We start from the raw sequence: 21866 nt of genomic DNA, 5'->3' as shown, positions 1-21866 counted from the left end.
AAAATACTAGTAAGCAGGCCTGCCTCGTCACTGATGACATCCTGATTATAATATGATCTGTTCTAAATTTAGCAGAGGACGTGCCAGCCTACTCCAGAAATTTTTTGCCAGTTAGTGCCCTTTGTCAAACCACTACCCTTCTTTCGACCTGCTATTATGTCAGGGCATACAGGTGCCAGCTATTAAAGAGCCACAGAAAGGGGTGTTAGAGCTTGGCTTTAAAATGCTTGCACTATGTAGAGATGAGGCCACCAAGCGTCCATGCCGCATAAGAGACCTCTAAAGTGAGCGAGAAATTTACAATACATTTTTTAAAATTCCCGGTTTCACACCTCGCGGCGTCGCGCGGTGCCGGGCTTTCGCGCGAAGACCTGGCATACGACGTCACATCGCACAATTGACGACAGCAGCCAGGAGTTATCATTGGTTCACAGCACCAAATTCTTTCAGAGATCACGAGCCACTGCGCGCATTCCGCAGCCAGCGGACTTAGGGGAGGGGCCAAGTGGGTGAAGCCAGCGGAGGAGCGCTGCTGTTTTGGCGTGCGAGAGGAGAGGGAAAGGCGTGAAGACGCGGAAGTTTAAATTTTTTCTACATATAACTCAACTGAGCTTGCACAAAGCGCATTTTAAAAATTCTTCCTGGAGGATAATTGTGAAGGAGCGTCCTTTAACATCCCAGACATATCGCAACTTTATTGCAAGCCCTTTCTGGGGCCCTTTAACTGGTTTCCATCATCATAATGAATGCCATTTGCCAATGGGAGACAAGCAGCAACAAAAGTGGGCCGAACTAACTCTGCAGGTTATGCAGCTAAACTAGCACTCATTGTCAGATTTATTGTGCAGGAAAAATATATATCTACAGCTTACTGACAGGGAAAAGCACCACAAGCAGCTGGAAGTGCTGGCAACAGCCTGTGCCCTCCAGCACAGTGGAAAGGACAAAATGAGAAGGAAGCCTTGAAGGGGCTAAAGAACAAGCTTTTATCACTAATAACTGCCAATATATATTTGCTTCCAAAATGCATGCAGTAGGTGATCCCTCAAACATGGCTGCATTTCACTGTAAACAGATTTGGCAGCTTTATTCAATGAGTGTTCCAGGCCACTTTAAGTCTGACACTGCACACAGCCCCATTGCTCACCTTGCTCATAAGTCATGTCTCCTTCATGTCTCATGAACACAATGTCTCTGCTGAGCCCTGCTCCCTGGGCTAAGTGCTGTGAAGATTCTTAAGTTTTCTTTGATTTCTGCTTGGGCCTAGTCTATTCCTCATGCACATTAAAGTTGCACTAAATAGCGTTCTGGCTTTTCACTTTTATTCCATTTTTTAGGTTTCCACGAATAAATAGTTTCAGTCACAGACAACATAGCCGCAAATTAATCCCACGGAAAAAAGAATATGCATGGACTCTTTGCTTTTGTGAGACTCGGCCTTATCACCTTGCATTTGGCAAGTGGAAACCATGAGGATAGCCAAAGTAATTTTTACTACTCTTTTTGGACAAAGCAGAAGTAATAGTTTCATAAAACCACTGCATATTTGGTGGTTCAGAGAACATGTCACCGAAAAACAAGCAGTCGTACCATGTTTTCTCCTCGTCTGCTGCCGCAGGGTAACGCATTGCACCGCCTGCTCCGGCGGAAGCGCATGCCTCACTTCTTTCCTTATGATGCATCGGTGATCACAGTTCCCCTTTCTCGAAGGTCCCATGTCTTCCCCACTTCCCTGTTTTGCGATCCCGTGGCATCCGTGGATCTACACTTTTTCGTGTGGTCTGCGGGACACCATTGTGTTTTGTTCCAATTGTCATTCGGTTTGCAAGCAACACGCACATTTTCGAAGATCACTGCGTGTATCACTACATGTTACTCTGCCAATGGCAGACCAGCAAGCTGCCACGCGACTAGCTGAAAGGCACTCCATGCGTTGGTTGACTCCTACTTTGTGCGTTCAATAAAAAAAAAAAGGTGGGAGCTGGGACGTTTAATTATTTGATATGGCCGCACAGGGCAATATCATCTTGAGTTTCTAAGAACACTCAGGAGCGTTTAGATCGAGTTCCCGCGCTAAAAAGACGAGCTCAGAATTCTCTTTTGTGTACCCTTCAGGAGGGACATCACAATTAAAGCTATGTTTGTTATTTATGCATGAAATGTAAACAAATTTGGCACAGATATATAAATTTTTATGCAGATATCAGAACTGCATTTTATTTTGAGCTGGCTGATATAGTTGTTTAGTAATTACAGTTAACACCCTCCTAAAGTCACCCCCGAGGTGTTAAAGGGTCTCTGAAACACCTTCTGAAGAGAGTACATACACTCGCTCATTCACTACATTGTGTAGTTGTAAACACCTGAGCCAAATAATACACTTTTACATGCAGCAGAGAACCCACAAGCATGTGCGAAAATTGGTGAACTTTCCGGCGACTCTTTCATTCTCTCACCCTTCTCCGTCTCACGCTCCTGCATACCTTTGTTAAGGGATAGCTATTGGTTAGATTCTTTCAGACGTCATGGAGCTAATATGACCGCAGCCAGTCATCCGCATCGCTCCAGTTGGTCACAAAGCTCCCGCCCCCCGGGGGAATTCGCGCGCATGTCAGCAGGCATTGGTGGGGCCCAGTGGGCAGGGCCGGGTGGGTGGAGCCGACTGGGTGGAGCCGGCATAGAAGCGCTGACCTTTGAGTGTGCAAAAAGTGACGAGAGGAAAGGAAAAGGCACAAAGACACTGAAATTGAAATTTTGACTACAGATAACATCAGTTTCTACAAAACACGTAAAAAAAATTGCTGCTGGAGGATACTCATGAAGCAGCATCCTTTAACATCCCAGGCATACCACATCTTCATTGAGATTCCCTTTCAAAGACCCTTTAATAATTAAGGAGAAAGTGCGCCATGGGCCTTCATCGTGAGACAGATGAAGGCCCATGGCTTACAAAGAAATATATATAAAGAAATCGGAAATTTCTACTGAATTGGCCATTTTATTTGCCACATCTCTCCTTAACTCTTGCAGTAATGTGTTGGAGTCTTTGTATATTTGTGCCTTCATAGTTCCAGATGAGGTCGTGAGTGGTAAGCCTCATCTGTTGCTTAGAGAGAGAGCAGCAGTTGGCTGTAGGCGGCTCCTACTCAGTCCTTGAGCAGGCCTTTCTTTTTGTACTGCAGCCACACAGCTATGACGTATGATCACAGTGGCATTAGATATTTGTTTATGGGCCAAGACATGTGCTTCTGTATGTAGCTCAGCCAGTGTGGGATTCTCTCAGTTGCGGAGCTCTTGAGCTTCTTCTGACTGAGGTTCTTACAAATGGTCCTTTTGCATATTTGGCTGAATGAGGTTTTTGAGGGGCTCACTTGCTTCTGGTGGAATTAGTTTTATACACCAGCAATTTCGTGAGTGTTCTGGTTCCCCTTCTTGCTCTGTTGATGAGAATGGCCTTTATGCTCCTCTCAAATTGTGGATGTGTTTTACAATACCAGTTGTTGGGCGAGTTGGTGCTGACGATGATCCATAACAGCGCGACAGACAGGACAAAGAAGAGGAGACACAACCAGTCATGTGACTCACTTTCTTAGTATCAGCGATTTTCTGAGAGCTTAGGATGAACCAGGCAGATAACAATACCATGTGTGTTTCTGAGAAAAACGATCTTGTCCGACATCTCGTGAGCAAAATTTGGACTCGCAAAGCATACCACAATGGAGAACATCACTCACACACGAGCGGCGCCAACTTGTTTACTTTCTGTCGTTTGTAAATGGTGCACACACTCTCATTTGTGCTTTCTCGCTATTGTTCTGTCATTGTTTATGGTTATTTGAGTTCCATGATAGATGATCTGCCATTTGTAAGGACTGTGATCCTGTCATATAGTAGTAGTGGTTTATTAAAAACAGTACAAAACAGAACAAAAAAGATGTAGCCGGCCATGCCAAATACTATCTGATATTAAGCACCCGAGCTGCGGTCAGCGGACATAAAAGGGACAGGGAGAAGATAGTGAGAAGTTCGGACAGAACAATAGCGAGATAGCACAAATGAGAGTGTGTGCACCATTTACAAATGACAGAAAGTAAACAAGTTGGCGCCGCTCGTGTGTGAGTGATGTTCTCCATTGTGGTATGCTTTGCGAGTCCAAATTTTGCTCACGAGATGTCGGGCAAGATCGTTTTTCTCAGAAACACACATGGTATTGTTATCTGCCTGGTTCATCCTAAGCTCTCAGAAAATCGCTGATACTAAGAAAGTGAGTCACATGACTGGTTCCTATGGGACAGATGCCATCGTCTATTGTGACAAAAATGAAATGAGTACCATATGCTACAGTAGCAGGATTGCCGATTCTGTCCTTCGGCAGGGAGCATGTATGTCCAATCAACATACAGGACGTTTTTTTTGCTATTCAGTTTTCATATGACAGTGATTTTCCATTGATTTCAGCAAGCATTAACAAAGTATACTGAGGGGCCAGTTGGTCAGACATAATATATGAACGAAGAACGTAGCATTGAGATAGCACACGGAAATGGTGAGGACAGGGTGGGCACTTTGTAGCACCCATCCTGTCCTCGCCTTTTCTGTGTGCTCTCTCAGTGCTACGTCCTTCATTCAAACATTTTTTCTGCTAACCTGGCAAGATGTTTCATGGTGTGATGTGTGTGCAGGGTTTGGGCATACACAGGCCAGCAGGATACACAAAGGAGTTTTTAAAGGTTGTTAGCCTAAGTGTACAAGTCCCTGTATTACTAGGTTGCCCCATGTAGCCTGAGCTATGGCTTTGTAAAAATTGACATGCCGTTCCAGTATACTGCTATAATACCATGTTGTTGGCTTTCTACCTTTGCAAGTAGTAGTATTGCTTGTCTGTTAGAGCCTAAGAATTAAGGGAACTATTGAAAACGTGAAAAAAGAATGTGTTATATTTAGAAACATTGCTTCATTGTTGAAATCCTTTCTGGGCAGTGAAGTAAACATGTATTTTTATGTGCTAGTGTAAACAGTTTCTGTAGAATAGGTCATGGCTCCATGCTTACAGAACCATACCATACTCTCTATCAGCTGCGGCCGTGGCTGAGTGGTTACGGTGTTTGGCTCCTGACCCGAAAGACGCGGGTTCATTTCCGGCTGCGGTGGTCGCATTTCGATGGAGGCGAAAATTTTAGAGGCCCCCATACTATGTATGAGATGTCAGTGCACGTTAAAGAAAAATGAAAATTGGTTTGATGAAAATTGGAAAGAAAATGCTGCAGTAACTGTCTCACATATCTCGGTGAACACCTGAACTATGTGGAAGGGATAAAGGAGGGAGTCAAAGAAGAAAGGAACAAAGAGGTGCCGTATTGGAGGGCTCGGGAATAATTTCGACCACCTGGAGATCTTTAATGTGCACTGACATCGCACAGCACACGGGCGGCGCCTTTTTGCGTTTCCCCTCCATCGAAATGCGGCCACTGCGGTCGGGTGTGAACCCGAGTACTCCGGCTGAGTAGCCATGTGCTCTAACCACTGTGCCACCGCGGCGGGTCGTTAAAGAACCCCGGATGCTCGAAATTATCTGGAGTCCTTCACTACAGCGTCCCTTATGGCCCAAATTGCTTTGTGATGTTAGCCTCATAAACCAACCAAACCACAGTCTCTATCACTGTAACCATGCAGCTGAAACCTCAGGCTCATGCAGTGGCTCATATGCTTTATTTACAGCATAGCAGAAGAACTTTCTACTTGAAGTTTTTCTTTGCACATTGCACCAATACATGTATATGAGTACATCAAAATTTTTTACTTGCGTATTTGCATCTCTCGGCTAAAAAGGTAGTTAATCTTTACTAATTGGTTTTAACTGTAAGGAATAACTTGTTCTAAAGAAATAACGTTGTATAAGCAACCGGTAACACAGCTCAAGTTTGAAAATTGTAAAAATACACAATTTATATATTTCTGTTCTTAATTACAGCATTTCACTTAGTTCGTCTCATTCTTAGTGCACAGCTAATGCCTTTGAATACTTGCTTGTTTAGCATCAGCAGTTGTTTTAGGACTGGATAAACACTGGTTCTTTCATATTCGCGATGTAAGCTTTACACTTTATATGGTGAAAAAATTTTCTTCGCAACTGCACTGTCATATGCCTCGACTACAGTACCGAATGAATTAGGTGTAACCTGCTAGACATAAGCTTTGTTCGATTCAGCTGTGGTTCTCTGCACCGCTGGCACCGGTTCATGGTGTGCTGCACCAAAGCCCTTGATTCACAGCGCCCCCTGCACCACTGTCCGCGATTGATTTGGGTGCAGTTGTGGTGTCGGTGTGGTGCAAAGAACCTTGGCACTGTCCACGATGGAGGTGCAGGAAAGTTACGCACATGCAGACAGCTTTGAGCAGACGACGCGCAGACGGCGCTAACATGCTCGTAAGTATTGAAGGTGAATTGAGGGAGGTCTTTGCTGTCGTCGAAGGGTCCTGTGTCATTTTGCGAGAAAATGACGCTGAAATATACACGACAGCGGGTAACTTTCTGTGTTTTTTTGTTGTACCTGCTACTTGTAACAGATAACTAAGCCGTCCGTGTGCCTGCGAGTTCACACAAAACATTTTTTATTTTCAGACAGCGCAACAATGGTGTGTGTGCTATTGGAAAAATACGGGCAGGGCGAATCGCGGGCGTGTTTTGCCAGCGCCAGTACCTCTGCCTGCTGCGCTAGCATGCAGGCAGATGCTGCTGGTTCGCCGCTGCCTGGACATTAATTCTGCTGCGGCTACGAGGATGTCGGGGCTCACGCAAAGCAGCGAGGTAGCTTTTAAACTGCTTATAAAGAGCTAAATAAGCGAGGCAGGCTCTCAACGGTAATTTGTGGGCGCCGTCCTATAGGCGTCGGGAAATATGCAGGGCCTTGAAGCGCGCCGAAAGTTCTTCGAACGACTCTCTAGATAGCCTGAAGAGCCTCATTGAAGTAGCAATTGCAACCACGCTTCTACAGTACTTCAGAATTCGGCTGCAATCGGTCCAAACAAGTGAGTTGCGGTAAAGGACAGCACGGAGTCGGTTTCCTGGTATTCACTGTCGTAAGAGTAGAACTACTCCATAACAAGAAACTATGTGATGTCCCCGTCGTCGACTATGGCCAACCCCATAGATGACGCAAGTCTCGTTATGCTCGAAAGCGACCGCACACAGAAAACATGCGAGAACTGCACCACTGAACACCTTCATGGCAAGCAGACGACAAGAGCTGCCTGCACGCGCTCGATTGAAAATTGTTGCACATAAGGTGCGACGCTGCTGACACGCTGCACCTGCACCACAGAACTGGTTTTGCACTGCGCTGGCACCAGCAACACTTTTTCAGGATTGGTGCCGTGAACCAGCACTGAATCGAATAAAGCTATGGTGGCAAGCATTCTACCCTTGGTGTCTAACATTGAATTGCAATACATAGTAGTAGTATTAATAGTAGTAGTAGTAGTAGTAGTAGTAGTAGTAGTAGTAGTAGTAGTAGTAGCAGTAGTAGTAGCAGTAGTAGTAGCAGTAGTAGTAGCAGTAGCAGTAGTTGTAGGGATTTGTAGGTAGAAATAGGGCAAAGTGCAGTAACTGTTTTTTGAATGGCGCACACCGCAACTGCATCATTGTTAATAAAGGGGTGGTGCTGTAGGTCTCATGTTTTTGCTGAATCTAATATTGTTCTTTCTGGTTGTTATTTTGTGCAGGGAATGTCTAAAGTTACCATACACAAAGTGGAAGTTGATATGACTGGCTTGAGACTCAGCGTTGGCACGGAGAATATAGAACTGGACAGCAGCATCCATCCATGTTGAGTTGTTTTGTACGCTACCTTGCTGTATACAGAAATGGCATGTCAGTGCCAATATTTTGATTTTCTTCATCTTTGTTATGCAATTCGTGGAGCAACAGTCTTGCAGACATTCCAAGAATTTCGAGAAACGTGTACTGCATTTGTATCAAACCTTTGCAGTCTTGTTTCTGAAGACCAAGTCAAACTTAATAAAAGTGATTACTACACCTGCATTTTTGTATGTGAACTGAGGACACAGAGCATATTTGCAATAAAAGCATAACCTCAATAAAGCATAAAGTAACCTTGAGTAGTCATACTAGTTCCACAGAGTGCCACACCTTTCCCAAGACCTGCTCCGGCGCCTATTGTGTTCTGGTGCTAAGCAGTCAGTGGGCTCGATTCCCAGCTACAGTAGCGGTATTTCATTGCAGTTAAAATGCAAAAACAGTTTCACAATGTTTGCTACAATCTACAAATAAGGTAGACAGCACTAGGTGACCTGACTCCTCCTTGCACATCAGGTTCTTTCGAAAACACCAAGTAAGGCAGTGTGCCTTCTACACACTGGGTAAGTTTTGACTGACTGGTTTCAAGAAGAGGTTATTAGCCTTCTTCTGAACGTAACTTTTCACAAGCGTGGCAAGCTTGATAATCCTCTCAGGTAGAGTGAACATACCAATGCGACATCCCACTGGCATCGCAGGCCTTCTTGATGGTCCACTAAGTATGAAAAACCCACCTTGCATGCAGATGTATTTCAAGCTGGAATTCCTCCGAGGTTAGCAAAGTGTGCCAAATAACCACTGCCAGCGTAGTGAAAAAATTCCAGCCGCATACCCTTAGTGGTCAGTGCTAACTGGTTCAGGAAATGATTAACGCAATGATGACGCTACACAAGACAGTATGAGCTGCTGCGGTGGTGGCTCAGTGCAGTGGTTGTGCATGGTGCTCGGTTGCTGACCCAAAAAATGTGGGTTCGATCCCGGCCCAGCATGCGCATTTCGCTGGAGGCGAAATGCTAGAGGCCCAGCAGTGTACTGTGCAATGTCAGTGCATATTAAAACACCGGATGGTCGAAATTACTTGGAGCCTTCCACTACGGCGTCCCTCGTAGCCCGAGTCACTTTGGGACATTAAACCCCATAAAACCACAACCAAACACACAACAGTACGAGTGTTTGTTATGGGAGAATTACAGTGACAATTTTATGGGCACGGTCTTGAAAATTTTGTCACAGAGCGCATTTGCGGGAGCATCCCAAGAGCGTGGCTGACCTTGCATGTGCGCGCAGTGTTCTTAGCACAATGCTCCACCTCAGCTGTGTTTGCAGGCATCCTCCCTAGAGCATTCAGACAGGCCACACGCTTGTGGTTGTGGCCTCGCGTTCCGAGCATGATGTCCCACCTTAACTGCATCCATGGCCATTTTCACAATGCGACTGATACGCCACATCACCACAGACGTTTTTATTTTCACTGCGGCTATCACTACTGTGCAGGAGCAGGCACATAGATGCTGATAACGTGTGGAGCAACCCAATCGCACCAGCGGAGGTGCGCGAGAGCCGCCTCTTGGGAACACCTGTGTGTGCTGGCAACTGCTCTCACCGCATGGGCTCACATGTCATCTGTATTTGGCACCTCTCACTACTGCTCCCCTTCTCCCACTCCCCTTTTCTCTCCTTCCTTCCCTCCCAGCTTCCCCTCACTTTCTTCCACTCCCTGTCTGGGACAGAGAAGGAGGAGATGATGGCATGCGGACAGGCTGACTCTAATGACTCCAATGATGACTAAACCAGGAGGGCTAGGCTAAAACAGCTGTACACCTCTCCAACCTGTGCACCGCCATACGGACTGCTTTTTTATACCTTGCATTGCCAATCCACCGTGCCTGCAGCAGGGGAGCACTATGTATTAGCGAACAATAAGGTGACGCCCAGAGACTGCTTGGTAGTGATAGGTGGAAAAAGGAGTCCAGTGAGCAATATGGTGGCACACGGACCGGAAAGATCTATAGCCAGATACAACTGAAGAATGAAGCATCAAATGCTTCTCAAAGGAAGCTCTCCGCCAGTGGCATACAGTGATTTTTGTGATGTCACGGTTAATGCATGCTTAATCCCAAGTAACTATAAGTTAATCGCCTGTCACGCTAGCATGACAAGGGTATTAACCACATATGAACTGCGATGTGGTAGCAATAGGTCAATGCAATTGGCTGGAGAGCCTCCTTTGATTGGCATTTGGCGCTTCATTCTTGATTTGTACCCAAATGTAGTGCTGTAATACAGCGAGGTACCACTTCAGCAAACTTCATAGAGCCCTGAGGACATGTGCAATTAAGTGAAATTTTTCTGCACTAAAATGAGTGCACAGCAGCTTATGTTGCCAAATACAGTCTATATCGAGCATTCATATATGGTTCTTGAAGGCAGCTTTCACAAAACTGAAAACTTCACAATCTGTTGTGTACTTTGCACTTTTTATAAAATTTCCTCCTGAATTTTGGCACGCAGTATTTCTATCGTCACAAACTGAGTGAGTTTATCAGTGGTTTTGCACACTTTTTCGAGTAGAGATGCCTGCTGGATGGCAAGCATTTTCATCTTTTCCAAACACATTATTGCCTCTCCTGCTAAAATATTTTCGTATTGATGCCGGCTCGTTGGTAATTTTTTGCGTGGCTGTAAGAGTAGATATGAAATACTTTGTCACTTTCTTCTGAAACGTTCTTCTGTTTCTTTCTGAGACTGTAAAGTTCTCTAAGCAAGTCAAGTCTTGCAGGTGTCTCAGTGAAGTCACTTCCTGCATATTCTTTGAAAGGCAACAGTTCTACATGCAGTTGCTACCTGTAGTGCTATCCACAGTGTGCATAATGCTTTGAAAATTCTCAGCTAGGGCAGAATTCCAGATCAGCACTGTCTGCAGTTTTATAGGCTGAAGTTGCTGCATGTCTGCCAAAATGGCACATTCAAACCCGGAAGCGATACTTTAGTACTTCCCGAAATGTTCACTAATATGAAGGTTGCAGTGTGCTCAGATTTGTTCAACTGAAACTCATTTGCATTTTAGAAGGTGATTTTGCAAAAGTTCATTCAGGCGGTATTTCACTGTGCCATGCAGCTTGGTGTCTCTGAACACTTGCTGAATGCACTGAGTTGACCATTGTATTTTGCACTGAAGAAGTCATGTGACTGACCAATGAACATGACATCACTTCTCTCTGATGGCAGGCTGCCACTTTTTATATCACACTTTCTTGCAGTGGTAGAACTTCCCACCCTGGCACTCACATCAATTGGGCCTGACCGAATTTTTTCATATGACAGCCTTGACACTGTTCAAGCCACTGATTGTATCCTATGCAGCTATTTCTGTAGAACACGCATAAGCTTGATCGGTGCACATTAAAAGAACCACCGGTGTCCGAGATCTAAAGCGCTCCACTATGGTGTGCTCCATAACAAACTTTTGCTGTGGAATATGAAAATACATAATGTTTTTGCCCTCACAACTGTTTCTATGCAGTATTAAGTTACACAATTTATGCCACGGTTCAGAAAAGCTTCATTCAAAGCCCGTGAGTGTCATTACATTTTTATTCTTCACCTGGGATTTACTAATGAAGGCATTTTTTCTTCTTCTTTGATGTTACGTTTTGGTGACTCAAAAGAGCTATGAGCCTCTTGTAGCATTTTATGGAGGCAAAACTTGAAAACTTATCACACCTACTGGAACACTACACCTGACTAGGCAAGTTTTAACTTGCTGTGCCATAACAGACGGCATGATTTTACCAGCTCTACAAGCTCTGGAAGCTAGATGCAAGTATTTTAGGACACCATCCAGATATGTTTTCCAGCGCATAATGATCTGTAGGTAATATATATGGCTTGACCTCCAGCTTTCTTTTTTTTTTTCAATGTTCAAATGCTGCCATATGCTTGTTTTAGAATCCACTCTGTTTTCAGCAGAATGCTGCAAGTAGAAGTACAGCATATTTAAAATGCTCCAAATATGTCCAATACAATAAACATGAATTCAAGTTTGTCTCCAACAAGATGTCCACAAGCTTTTAAATTGTTGTGAGCATATCATCAGCATTTTTTGATGTGTTTGAAAGCACTATGCTTTTTCTTTGCTTCTTGTTTCTTAATTAGGCAATGCAATAATGAAACAACCTTCTGAACCTGTTTGGCCTTTGTACAAGATGGATTTTTCTTAATTGGTAATCATTTTACTAATGAAATGGATTTTGTTCAGCGGAGAAATTTTGTCCGAGAAACTGCAACATGGGGAAGTGTTTCCGAAGACAGCTAAAAATTCTTATTCTAGAGACCATATTCACATTCTTTCCTTCATTTATTCATTAATTCATGATGAAGATAAAGAGTGTGGGTGCATTCTTTCTCGAATGACTTCACAGTGGAGGAGGAGGAGAAGGAAAGCTATTTTTCAGAAAGGGTGACTAGGAGACCTGTCCTCGTAGGTGGGGTCCTCAGTCCAGGACTCTGATAGCTTCTGCTATCATGCGGGCCCGCGCATCAGCCAGTGCTAATCGCCCCGGCTAGAGCTGGATAGAGCAGCTTCTCATGAAGAGGTAGTGGGGTGGGTTATTGATGGTTGTTGAGGGGGGGGGGGGTTAGGGCACTCCCACATGGAGTGGTATGGGCAGTGAGAGGGGTATTGTGACAGGAAAAAGCTGTTCCTGTGGTGTAGGTTCGGAAAGGAGTTTGTCTAGAGCTGGTGCCACATTGTGGCGTGGTGGCGTATAGCACTTTCACACTTATGCATACACAGATCACATTGTGCAGGCGTGTCTGTGCAGTCCAAACGCTCAGTGTCCATTTAGTTGCAAAACAAGAAAAAATTATCTGAATTGAAACATGTGCCAACAGGTACAAAGCCAGGCATGTTACAACAGCACTATTGGCACTGTTTGAGAGTGACAATATTGTACACAGCCACTCTGCTTATTTTCTAAAGGAAAATGGAGCAATAGGGGATCAAGTAGAAGTGGCATCAAGGTAAATTTCCAGGCTGCCTCTTGTTCGAACACCTCAGCAAAACAGAATAAAGTGCAGCATAGTTGCATTTAATGTGAAATGAAGTAGATGTAAGTGCAGAAGCATTGCAAATAACGCTTTACATATTGTCTGGCCTTGGATGAGTCCTTAGATGTAATGCCAGGCTATAGGTTCAATTTCTGGCGACTGTTACTGCTCTTGATAAGCCTTGTGTTTACATAGGTGTGCTTGTTTATCCACGATTTTATTTATGATACGTAGCGTTTCAATATTTCCTACTTTCTGAAAGTGCAGTATATGAAAGGGCGTCTTTCAAATATATGCATGACACTAAAGTGCTTGTGGAATTCGCTGACCTTTCCGCGAACTCGTTGGTCGTGTTCGCAAGGAAGGCCGCTCCAGGGGGGTCGGAAGTCGCCAGCAAAGGGACCCGTCCCCGTCTCGGCCTCCCCTGATTGCGGCGGACGTCCTCGTTTACTCCGCGCCGTCACGGGCATAGCCCGTCTTAAGAAGCCTAACTGTTATAGCTCTCGACATGTGTTCATTGTCAAGGGGTTGACGAGGTTTCGGGGGTGCACGAGACACGGCTGAGTATTAGCCGAGTGACCGGAAACCCACTATTCCCGTAACGGCTGTGTTCGTCTCTTGCTGTGTGTTCTGTAAACACTTTAGGGATCGTTTTGTCGGCATATGTTTGTCGCGTGTGCGAAAGAGAAAACATATGTTAGGAAAATGTTAACCGCTGTGCCGTGGCAAAGGGTGGTCACGTTTGTGCTGTTTGTGTATTTGATTGCAACCTCTCCTTTCCCAAATGTTTAATCAGCACTCTATCCCCACTCTGTGATTAGTTGGCGGAAACCTTATTTTCACCTCCCTGACCACTGATTGGGGAGATGTGTCGCTTGTAATCTTATTGGTGGCTGTCCCCGCTAAGGGCGGAGACAGAGGGTTTAAAAACAAGGCGCTTGGTTGAACGAGGGCTGAATTCGTCTGATCAGCGGTTTAGTCATGTAAATAGTTTTCTCTTTGCTTTGTTTCTTCTCGTTTTATTTATGTAGTAAATAATTAGTTAACTTTCTCCTTGCTTCGAGTAACGTGAATGTTTGCGAGTTAGAACCACCGGGTCATCAAGAAGCCCCAATTTCATCATCAAGGTGTTTCCTCTCATCACTAACTGAAGGGGAAAACTCAACTGGCGCAGCCGACAGGATCGCAACTTCTTTCTACTCGAGGCATTGGGCGAAAGGTGAGAAGAACAAGTTGGAGGAAAAGCTGTTTGTCCTAAAGGAGAAAACATGAAGCTGCGTCGAAAGACGATGTCGAGAGCTTCAGGATCACTGGTCGTGGTCGAGTGGACGTCGGAGGCTAAAGTCAGCGAGGAGCTGAAGGAGCCGGGCAACGACAAGCCATCGAGGGTTCGAGTCAGTGAGCTGCTGAAAAAAAAAGAACCAGGCATCCACCTCGAAAGGGTTCGAGTCAGCAAGCTGCTGAAAAGTAGCCAGGCGACCAAGTGAAGCGAGGTCCGAAGCGGTGAGCTGCTGAGAGACCAGGATCAACTCGTGGGCGTCTACCTTCCCGGGAGCCCGCTATCATCACGCTGAGATTGACAGCGCTGCGGTCGTCGGAGCATCGAAAGAGGTAGGACACCTTTCTGCTTTCTCCGAAACGCCATGTCTGTGTAGTTAGTCGTACGCTATAGGTTAGCGCTAAAATGACTGATGCAGGGATGGATGCCGCAGGGGGGAATGGTCTATAGCCTATCGAGCAACTCGCGTCAACAGAGCAGGCACTAGGAAATATGACGCAGGATTTGTGGAAAGAAAAGGAGCGCAAGGCTCAAATGTTTGAAATTGAAAATTTTAAGCTCCAAACTGAGCATAAAGAAATAAAATTGATGCAAATGCAGTTTCCGCCACTAGAGGATGCGCAACATGGACAGCGGTTGGGCGATTATGCAAACGGACTGAAAACGGTGCTGGCTCCTATGCCAGAAGAGGACCCATTGGCGCCCGCGGGCCATATGGGCGGAGGTCAGAAGAGCGCCGCACCTGAGGCGACATCGACGCGGTTAGCAATACTGCAACTGCGGTTGCAGATCGCAGAAGTAGAGAGGGAATCGCTGGAATTGAAGCGCGAAACGTGTCGTCTTCGTTCGGAGCGTATAGCACGAGAAAAGGCTAGCGAGAGAGAAAAAGTGCAAGTGCTGGAAACACAAAGAGCGAGGCCGGAATTAAGAGATGCTAATTCTAACTAAGTCTGACGTCGCTGTCCCTGGCAGAATAGTTCCCCAGAACTGCGAAAGTGCAGGACAAACTTTAAAGGTAACAGCAAGTTCTGATGAAGTTGTCACCGAGGTGGCCTGTAGGCAATCACTGGCAGCTGAGGACGCGCCGCTCGTGTCGGTCGAGCTGTCGATACAAAGAACGCAGGTTGCGCTAACTCGGACAGCGGTATTGGTAGACGCGTTGAGCGCGCCGGGCAACAGCAAAGAGCTGCGTCAGGATTCAGCGACGGTTTCCACGAACGATTCTGGAACAAAGGAAGCGCACACAGAAAACCATCGGATACCTAGAAAAAGTCGTCGCCGCCGAGTGTACCCTAAACGCAAGAAAGCCGAGTCCTCTCAGATAGCCTGTCTTAAGAAGCCTAACTATGTACAGCTCTCGACATGTGTTCGTTGTCAACGGGTTGACGAGGTTTCGGGGGCACACGAGACACGGCTGGGTATTAGCCGAGTGACCGGAAACCCACTATTCCCGTAACGACTGTGTTAGTCTCTTGCGGTGTGTTCTGTAAACACTTTAGGGATCGTTTTGTCGGCATATGTTTGTCGTGTGTGCGAAAGAGAAAACATATGTTAGGAAAGTGGTAACCGCTGTGCCGTGGGAAAGGGTGGTCGCGTTTGTGCTGTTTGTGTATTTGATTGCAACCTCTCCTTTCCCAAATGTTTAATCAGCACTCTTTCCCCACTCTGTGATTAGTTGGCGGAAGCCTTATTTTCCTTTCCCTGACCACTGATTGGGGAGATGTGTCGCTTGTGATCTTATTGGTGGCTGTTCCCGCTAAGGGCGGAGACAGAGATTTTAAAAACAAGCGCGCTGGGTTGAACGAGGGCTGAATTCGTCTGATCAACGGTTTAGTCGTGTAAATAGTTTCCTCCTTGCTTTGCTTCTTCTCGTTTTATTTATGTAGTAAATAAATAGTTAACCTTCTCCTTGCTTCGAGTAACATGAATGTTTGTGAGTTGGAACCACCGGGTCATCAAGAAACCCCAATTTCATCATCAACAAGGTGTTTCTTCTCATCACCAACTGAAGGGGGAAACTCAGCTGTGCTCATGAAGTGTGTGCCCTTTTGGCTGGATATGTAGCAAGTAAAAGGATGTTTGCATTAGTTAGTAAAAGTCAGACTTGCAGAGCCAAGACATCAACGACCTTCTAAAAGCTGTCTATTCTTGTAAACTTTGGGGGTAATGGGAGCAAGTCATTGAACTTTCAGTGGTCTAGATTCCATTGAGATCCATTCTTCAGAATGTCACTGCATGCACAGTGTTAATCTGATGAGTACAGAATCTGATGAAAGTCAGATGTTTATTTTTCTGGCTTTTGCTCAAAAAAGGTAGAAGTATGAACAAGGCCCCCGTGCTGGGAGCCTTACTTAGCTAGTCAGCATTGGTGTTTTTCCTAGTGTATCCCCCGGCCAGATGGGATTCCGTCATATGCTTACTTCATCAAACAGTTGCTGGCATAATTTTTCCACCAAAAGCACAAGGCACAAAAAGTGTTTCACAATAATGGATTTCACAATGACGTTTTATATTTGTTTCAAGATTATATTCCTGCCTACAAAAAGACAAATTATGTACAGGTGTGGTAGCATTGACTTTTTTGACGGAAAGTCTTCAAATTGACAAATAGTGATTAGCTTGCCATCAGTGGCTTGCAACATCACACTGACCGCTATGTTGGTGGAAAAGGAGCACAGTGAGAATTATTCTTTCGTCTAATCCGCTTATCACCACCAGCCACATGGAAGCTTGGTAGGAGCTATAAGTGGAGAGCCATCATGACACCCCTAATGTTTCATGCAAGCTATGTATTTTGGCTATTTAAACCACCCTAGTACTATTCTTGAACCTCAAAAAAAGGTCTCTTTACAATCCTTCAGGGCTAAAATGTAACGGCAATTGTTGTACATGTCACAGTAACCATAAGAACTGTTATTATGGGAGCACAGTTGACTTTGCTGAGGTACCAGTTCACTATCATGTCCTCCAGAGCCGCTCAAGTGTTACAGTGGCAACAACTGCTAATGGTAAGACTCTGTTCGGATTTTATCCTTAAAAACAAAACACGTTAGCTTTTCTTTGTTGGTATTCCAGGTACCAGCTATGCAAGACACTGAAATGTTGGTCCCGAACATTACAAAATCAGTAAATTTTATGGAGTTCACTTCTTTGGGCCATACAGGATAGTTGAATTTAATGTTTGTTCAGAATCCTGAGAAACTGATGTTATAACATGCAAAACTTCAACACCAAACAATCGTATACCCTAATTTCTATCATTACAATTTAAGTCATTTGCCTAGCTCCTTTAAACATGCTGAGAAACTGTTCACCTCTATTTCAAAACCTACCTACACCCCTTTGGCACCTAGAACTTCACATTTGCATTTTGTTTCAGAACTACACTGGTGTCGTCTTGCAACTTGCTGCACTAGCACCATTGACAACACAAGGTAATTAAGGCATCACGTCCATAATTCAGCCAGAGCCTTGAAGTCGTGTTTCCAGGTTGGCGTAGAAAGATAAGCACACATACTCTGTTCAAAACTTTAATCTTGTTGGACAGTCACCTTGCGGTTTACATATCTTAGTGCAGAATTCCAGTCGTTTGTTTGCTTGAGAGCTAGCAAGATTTTGAATACATCTGTTAAGTGCAGAGGCTGTGATACTTCCTTCTGCCAGTACCAAGAAAAAGTCTGGGGAAACCGGGCAGTCTTTAAGCCTTCTGAAGTTGCCTTGGCTAAAGTAGCACCTTTTTTGGCTTCTTTGTCAACCAGCGCTCCGACCACGTACACTGCGTCGTAATCGAACACGTCCAAAGTATTTTCGCTGTCTGGTGTTAAATACACAAGTTTCTCCTTCGGAAAAATATCCAAGTAGCTACTTGGTGTCAATTCTGACAGCAAGGGGATTTCAGATGGTTCGAAAAGCGCGCTCTGCAGGATTCGCGCCGTGAGGCCGTTCGGTGATGCATTGCAGAAATACAAGTGGAACGGGTTCCGGCTGCACCTGTTCCTTCCGAAAACTGAAAGGAGGTCTCTCGCTGCTTTGTTGGATTCTCTGGGTGTCATAACCTCATCGTAACTCAGGTCGAACACGATACTCTGGCCGAACAGTACCGCTGGTATTTGTCTTGATTCGTAAAATCTATTTATAGTGCACTCCCGGATGCGAATTAGGAAACAGTTCCTAAAAAGGCGATACTCATCTAGTCGGTCTGCCGAATGCGGTAAAAGCCTTCCCAACGTTGATTTAGGCGCTTCTGTCGTTACCAAACCGTCGGTTTCACGACGCTGTTGGCGCAACCGTTTTTGTTCTTGATGGAAGAGATATTTGAAGAAACGGCACCTCTTGTTGAAGGAGTCTTTCGCGAGGAGGTCAAGCACGTCCTGGGATGAGAGTTCCAGTGGTGCTAGTAGGCCACTTCGAAGCCGCAACTTGTGATGCCGTAGTAAAAGCCGTATCCTCTCTTTAGTTATTTTGTCGACCGCCAGGCCGGGAAAGTCAGCGACACAGTACGGACGGTACGGATGAGCCGTTTCGTTGGCTTCATCATAGCGCTCATGCTCCTCAGTTAGTTTGTGAGCCGGTACCACATTGCAGTATCTCCGACATGTGCTAAAGGGCACTTCAGTGGCCGCTGCCATCAGTTTCCAGCACCTGTTGGATATTCTGTCGGCACTGTGGTGCGCTGTCAGCTGCAACAACCACAGTCGAAGCGCCATAACTTTTGTCGCAATTGCGGTTACAGCTCACGTACAAGCAACACGAGCGCGGTTTTCGACGTACACATGGCACAAATAAATCTCACTGCTGTAACGGCATCTCCCTCTTCGTGTATACTTCATGCCTCACCGTGACTTGACTTGGCTGTCTTACGTACTTTGCGTAAAAAAGGTTGCCAGATGACAAAAGCTTTGTGGCTTAACTGTGTAAGAAATATCTCAACGGATCTAAGAGGATCTACCCAACGACGTTTCACTGCACGCTGAGCTGAATGGAAGTGCCCGCATGCGTTCGCAAACAATGCCTGTCGCTTGTTTTCGAAAGGTTAAAGAAACCAAAAACTTTGCAAAAACTGACAGAACAAGACACCAAAAGACCTCATGAAGCGTTTTGCCTTACTTCACATGAAATTGTAGCCACCCATAGCAATTATGTTGTGGTCTTCAGTTAGCAGAACCTAGCAGGCACTTAACGAATATCTGTTAATAATTTTTTATAGTCGGATCCACTTAATTCAAGAAAGCAGCTGCAAATACCCCTCAAAGGAGGCCCTCCGGCCAATGGCATCGACCGACTGCGGTCTCACGGTTAATCCACTGTTTTGTGGCAATGCAGCTAAGGCTAGGCAGGAAAGGAGGGAGACGGGCATTTCTGCCCATGTTGTGTGGAGCGGGCTGCACCGTCTATCTCACTTCCCTCCTTCAACCGTCCTCACCCCTAGCCTGAACAACGAACCACCCCCTTCCCGTGGTACGTGTTTGTCCTGTGTGGATTTTTTTTTGTGTGTGTACGTCTACCTTGTGCGCTAGCCACCATGCATGTCGAATTATAGCAACCAATTAGCCCAATTAAAAGCCTTGGCGGGTACAAAGGGCCGTCTGCTGCATTGCCACAGAAAGTATTGCAGGCGGTTGGCAGGTACAAGAGAGTTAACAACAAATTAGCCGGATTAACCGCGACGTCGTGACAAACACTCGACTCCATTGGCTGGGGGAAGCGGGGGGGGGGGGGGGGATCCTTCGAGGAGCATCTGCCGCTGCGTTCTTGATCGCTTGATCGGATTTTATCCGGATATGGATAGTTTCATCGATCAACAATGCGAGGCCAGTTCACAGGAGGTATAAAAACCCGGTGAAGGCAGCCTATTTAAATATGGTAAGTGTTAAGTGGTAAGTTTAATTTTCGACATGCATCCTAATGATGTCATGATGATCGCTTTGTTCTCTAAGGACATGAGTGTACGCGTGCTTCAAACGGAGACCTTCTGTCATGGTGATGGCCCTGCAAATGCTGCTTCCCAGCGTCAGGGAATATCATTTTTGCTACGTGATGCATTTCTTATTAGACTAATTGTCTAATTGCTGTCGGCAAGCAAATAAGCTATTAGTTCTGCTATTAGAACTTCATCTAGTTTTTCTTAGTTCGCGTGACGGCCCTCTACGCCCTGCAGTTTTTTATCGGTTTTTTCTGTTATATCGCCTCTTCCCTTCCGTCCTTCTCGGCCTCAGATGTCTAAATTCATCATTTGACGTGACTATTCACTGTTTCCATGTGACCGCGCATACCTGATTGTACCCCCTTGCTGCCACCTTATATATGTTTGTGCTCCGAAATAAGGATTCAGTTGATAGTCAGCGCCCGTCCCTGTGCTTCCATGTTTGACTTCTGTCCTGTTCTTAGCGCTGTTCCTACACCACTTCGCTAGAGATAGCTGTTAGATTTGCATGTTTTCTTCTCTGTAATCATCCATAAGACATTAATTAATACATGGATCACCACGTGGTATTCGCTTACGACCTCTGAATGATTGACAATTTAATTAATTGATGCTGTTTCGGTTTCAACAACCGAACGATGGCTGTAATGTGTAAGAAGTGCTTAGGTTACGTGAGGAATGAAAAAACTGTTATACAACCGCTGATCGGTCATTGTCATTCCAGTTCGTGAAGCAGGCTGGCTTAGGCGTTGTAGTGAATTAAAACTACGTTTGTTTGTTTTTTCGTGCCTCACGTGACTATAAACAATTAAACGTCACGCCATCGTTCGGTTGTTGGAGCTTCAAACAGCATCAAGAATAAATTCAATGGACCCTTGCCCGCGCTACCTCACGGATGACGTTTCGAAGGAGCCAACCAGATGGCCCTACGGTAGACGATGTTTGTTTGCCCGAGCATTGGGTGGCGACTAATTCCCTATCATTTGCCGACTGCTGGCTGAACCTCTTTGGCCAACTATTAACCAGCGTAGTTGGAAGCCAACCAGGACCCATCTTTGGGCCACTTTTGGTTGGCCGACAACATAGCGACTGCCGAATACTGCACAGTTGTTTACCGAAGTTTATATATGGCAGTCGGCCAATTTCTTTTGAGGAGGGCATCGCTTGGCGTGGTTGGGAAACCATATTCCGATTATGGCAGAGCGGTGCAGTGGATCGGGGCTCGTGTAGTGACAATTTACTTTTTTTTTCTCAATGCCCTCGAGCTGTTGCGCGGTGCAATGCGCTAATTAATCGAAGAAGACCAGTCGCATATATTTCTTCCGCTTACCTAATATCGAAAACCGGCGAAAAAAAAGATTCTGGAGCCGTGCAAAGAGCAGTATGACAGACGTCAAGCGCTGCCAGGTTCTGCGTTGTGCACTTGACTGTAAGCAGATTTACTCGGTTACTCGTGCGCCCATGCAATTCTGGGGGAGCAAACAAGCGCTCCTGACCGAATCGTACTACTGAAATCATGACCGATCGTGTGCTCAAAGGCCCGAATGGCATGTGAATGTGATCTCTGGAAGTACTGTAAGCTAGCTTACTCTAAGAAGCCGTCATGAGACGGCTCGCAAGGGCATATGCTAGCACCTTGGCCGCTCTAGTACAGCAGCATTCTAACCCGGAATCATAACATGCCGCGCTCGGTCAAGTGCTGCCGTGTCCGAGTCGAACAGCGCTTCTGATTGCGTCATTTAAGTGCCCATTTTGAATGTTAGTGCGCTTTGCATGATTATGCAATGCTGCGCACAGCG

The 21866-nt window shown here is 45.5% G+C and overlaps 2 protein-coding genes across 2 annotated transcripts in view; one reads left to right on the top strand and one right to left on the bottom strand.

Annotated features, from left to right (window-relative positions):
• Positions 1-7902, top strand: part of LOC144113554 (L-fucose kinase-like) — a 58855-nt gene extending 50953 nt beyond the window's left edge. The window contains 1 exon segment of the mRNA XM_077646688.1: positions 7723-7902. Coding sequence (XP_077502814.1) covers positions 7723-7765 — 43 coding nt within the window. The 3' untranslated portion in view covers positions 7766-7902.
• Positions 7903-17658: 9756 nt separating this feature from the next.
• On the bottom strand, positions 17659-18995 carry LOC144113553 (tRNA methyltransferase 10 homolog C-like). Its single transcript, XM_077646687.1, has one exon. The coding sequence runs from the start codon at positions 18848-18850 to the stop codon at positions 17675-17677; it is 1176 nt and encodes a 391-aa protein (XP_077502813.1). The 5' UTR covers positions 18851-18995; the 3' UTR covers positions 17659-17674.
• Positions 18996-21866: the final 2871 nt, after the last annotated feature.

The sequence above is a fragment of the Amblyomma americanum genome, chromosome 1, assembly GCF_052857255.1.
Source record: "Amblyomma americanum isolate KBUSLIRL-KWMA chromosome 1, ASM5285725v1, whole genome shotgun sequence".
Classification (NCBI taxonomy): domain Eukaryota; kingdom Metazoa; phylum Arthropoda; class Arachnida; order Ixodida; family Ixodidae; genus Amblyomma; species Amblyomma americanum.
Note: the sequence above shows the minus strand (reverse complement) of the source record. Positions and strands in the feature narration are given on the sequence as shown.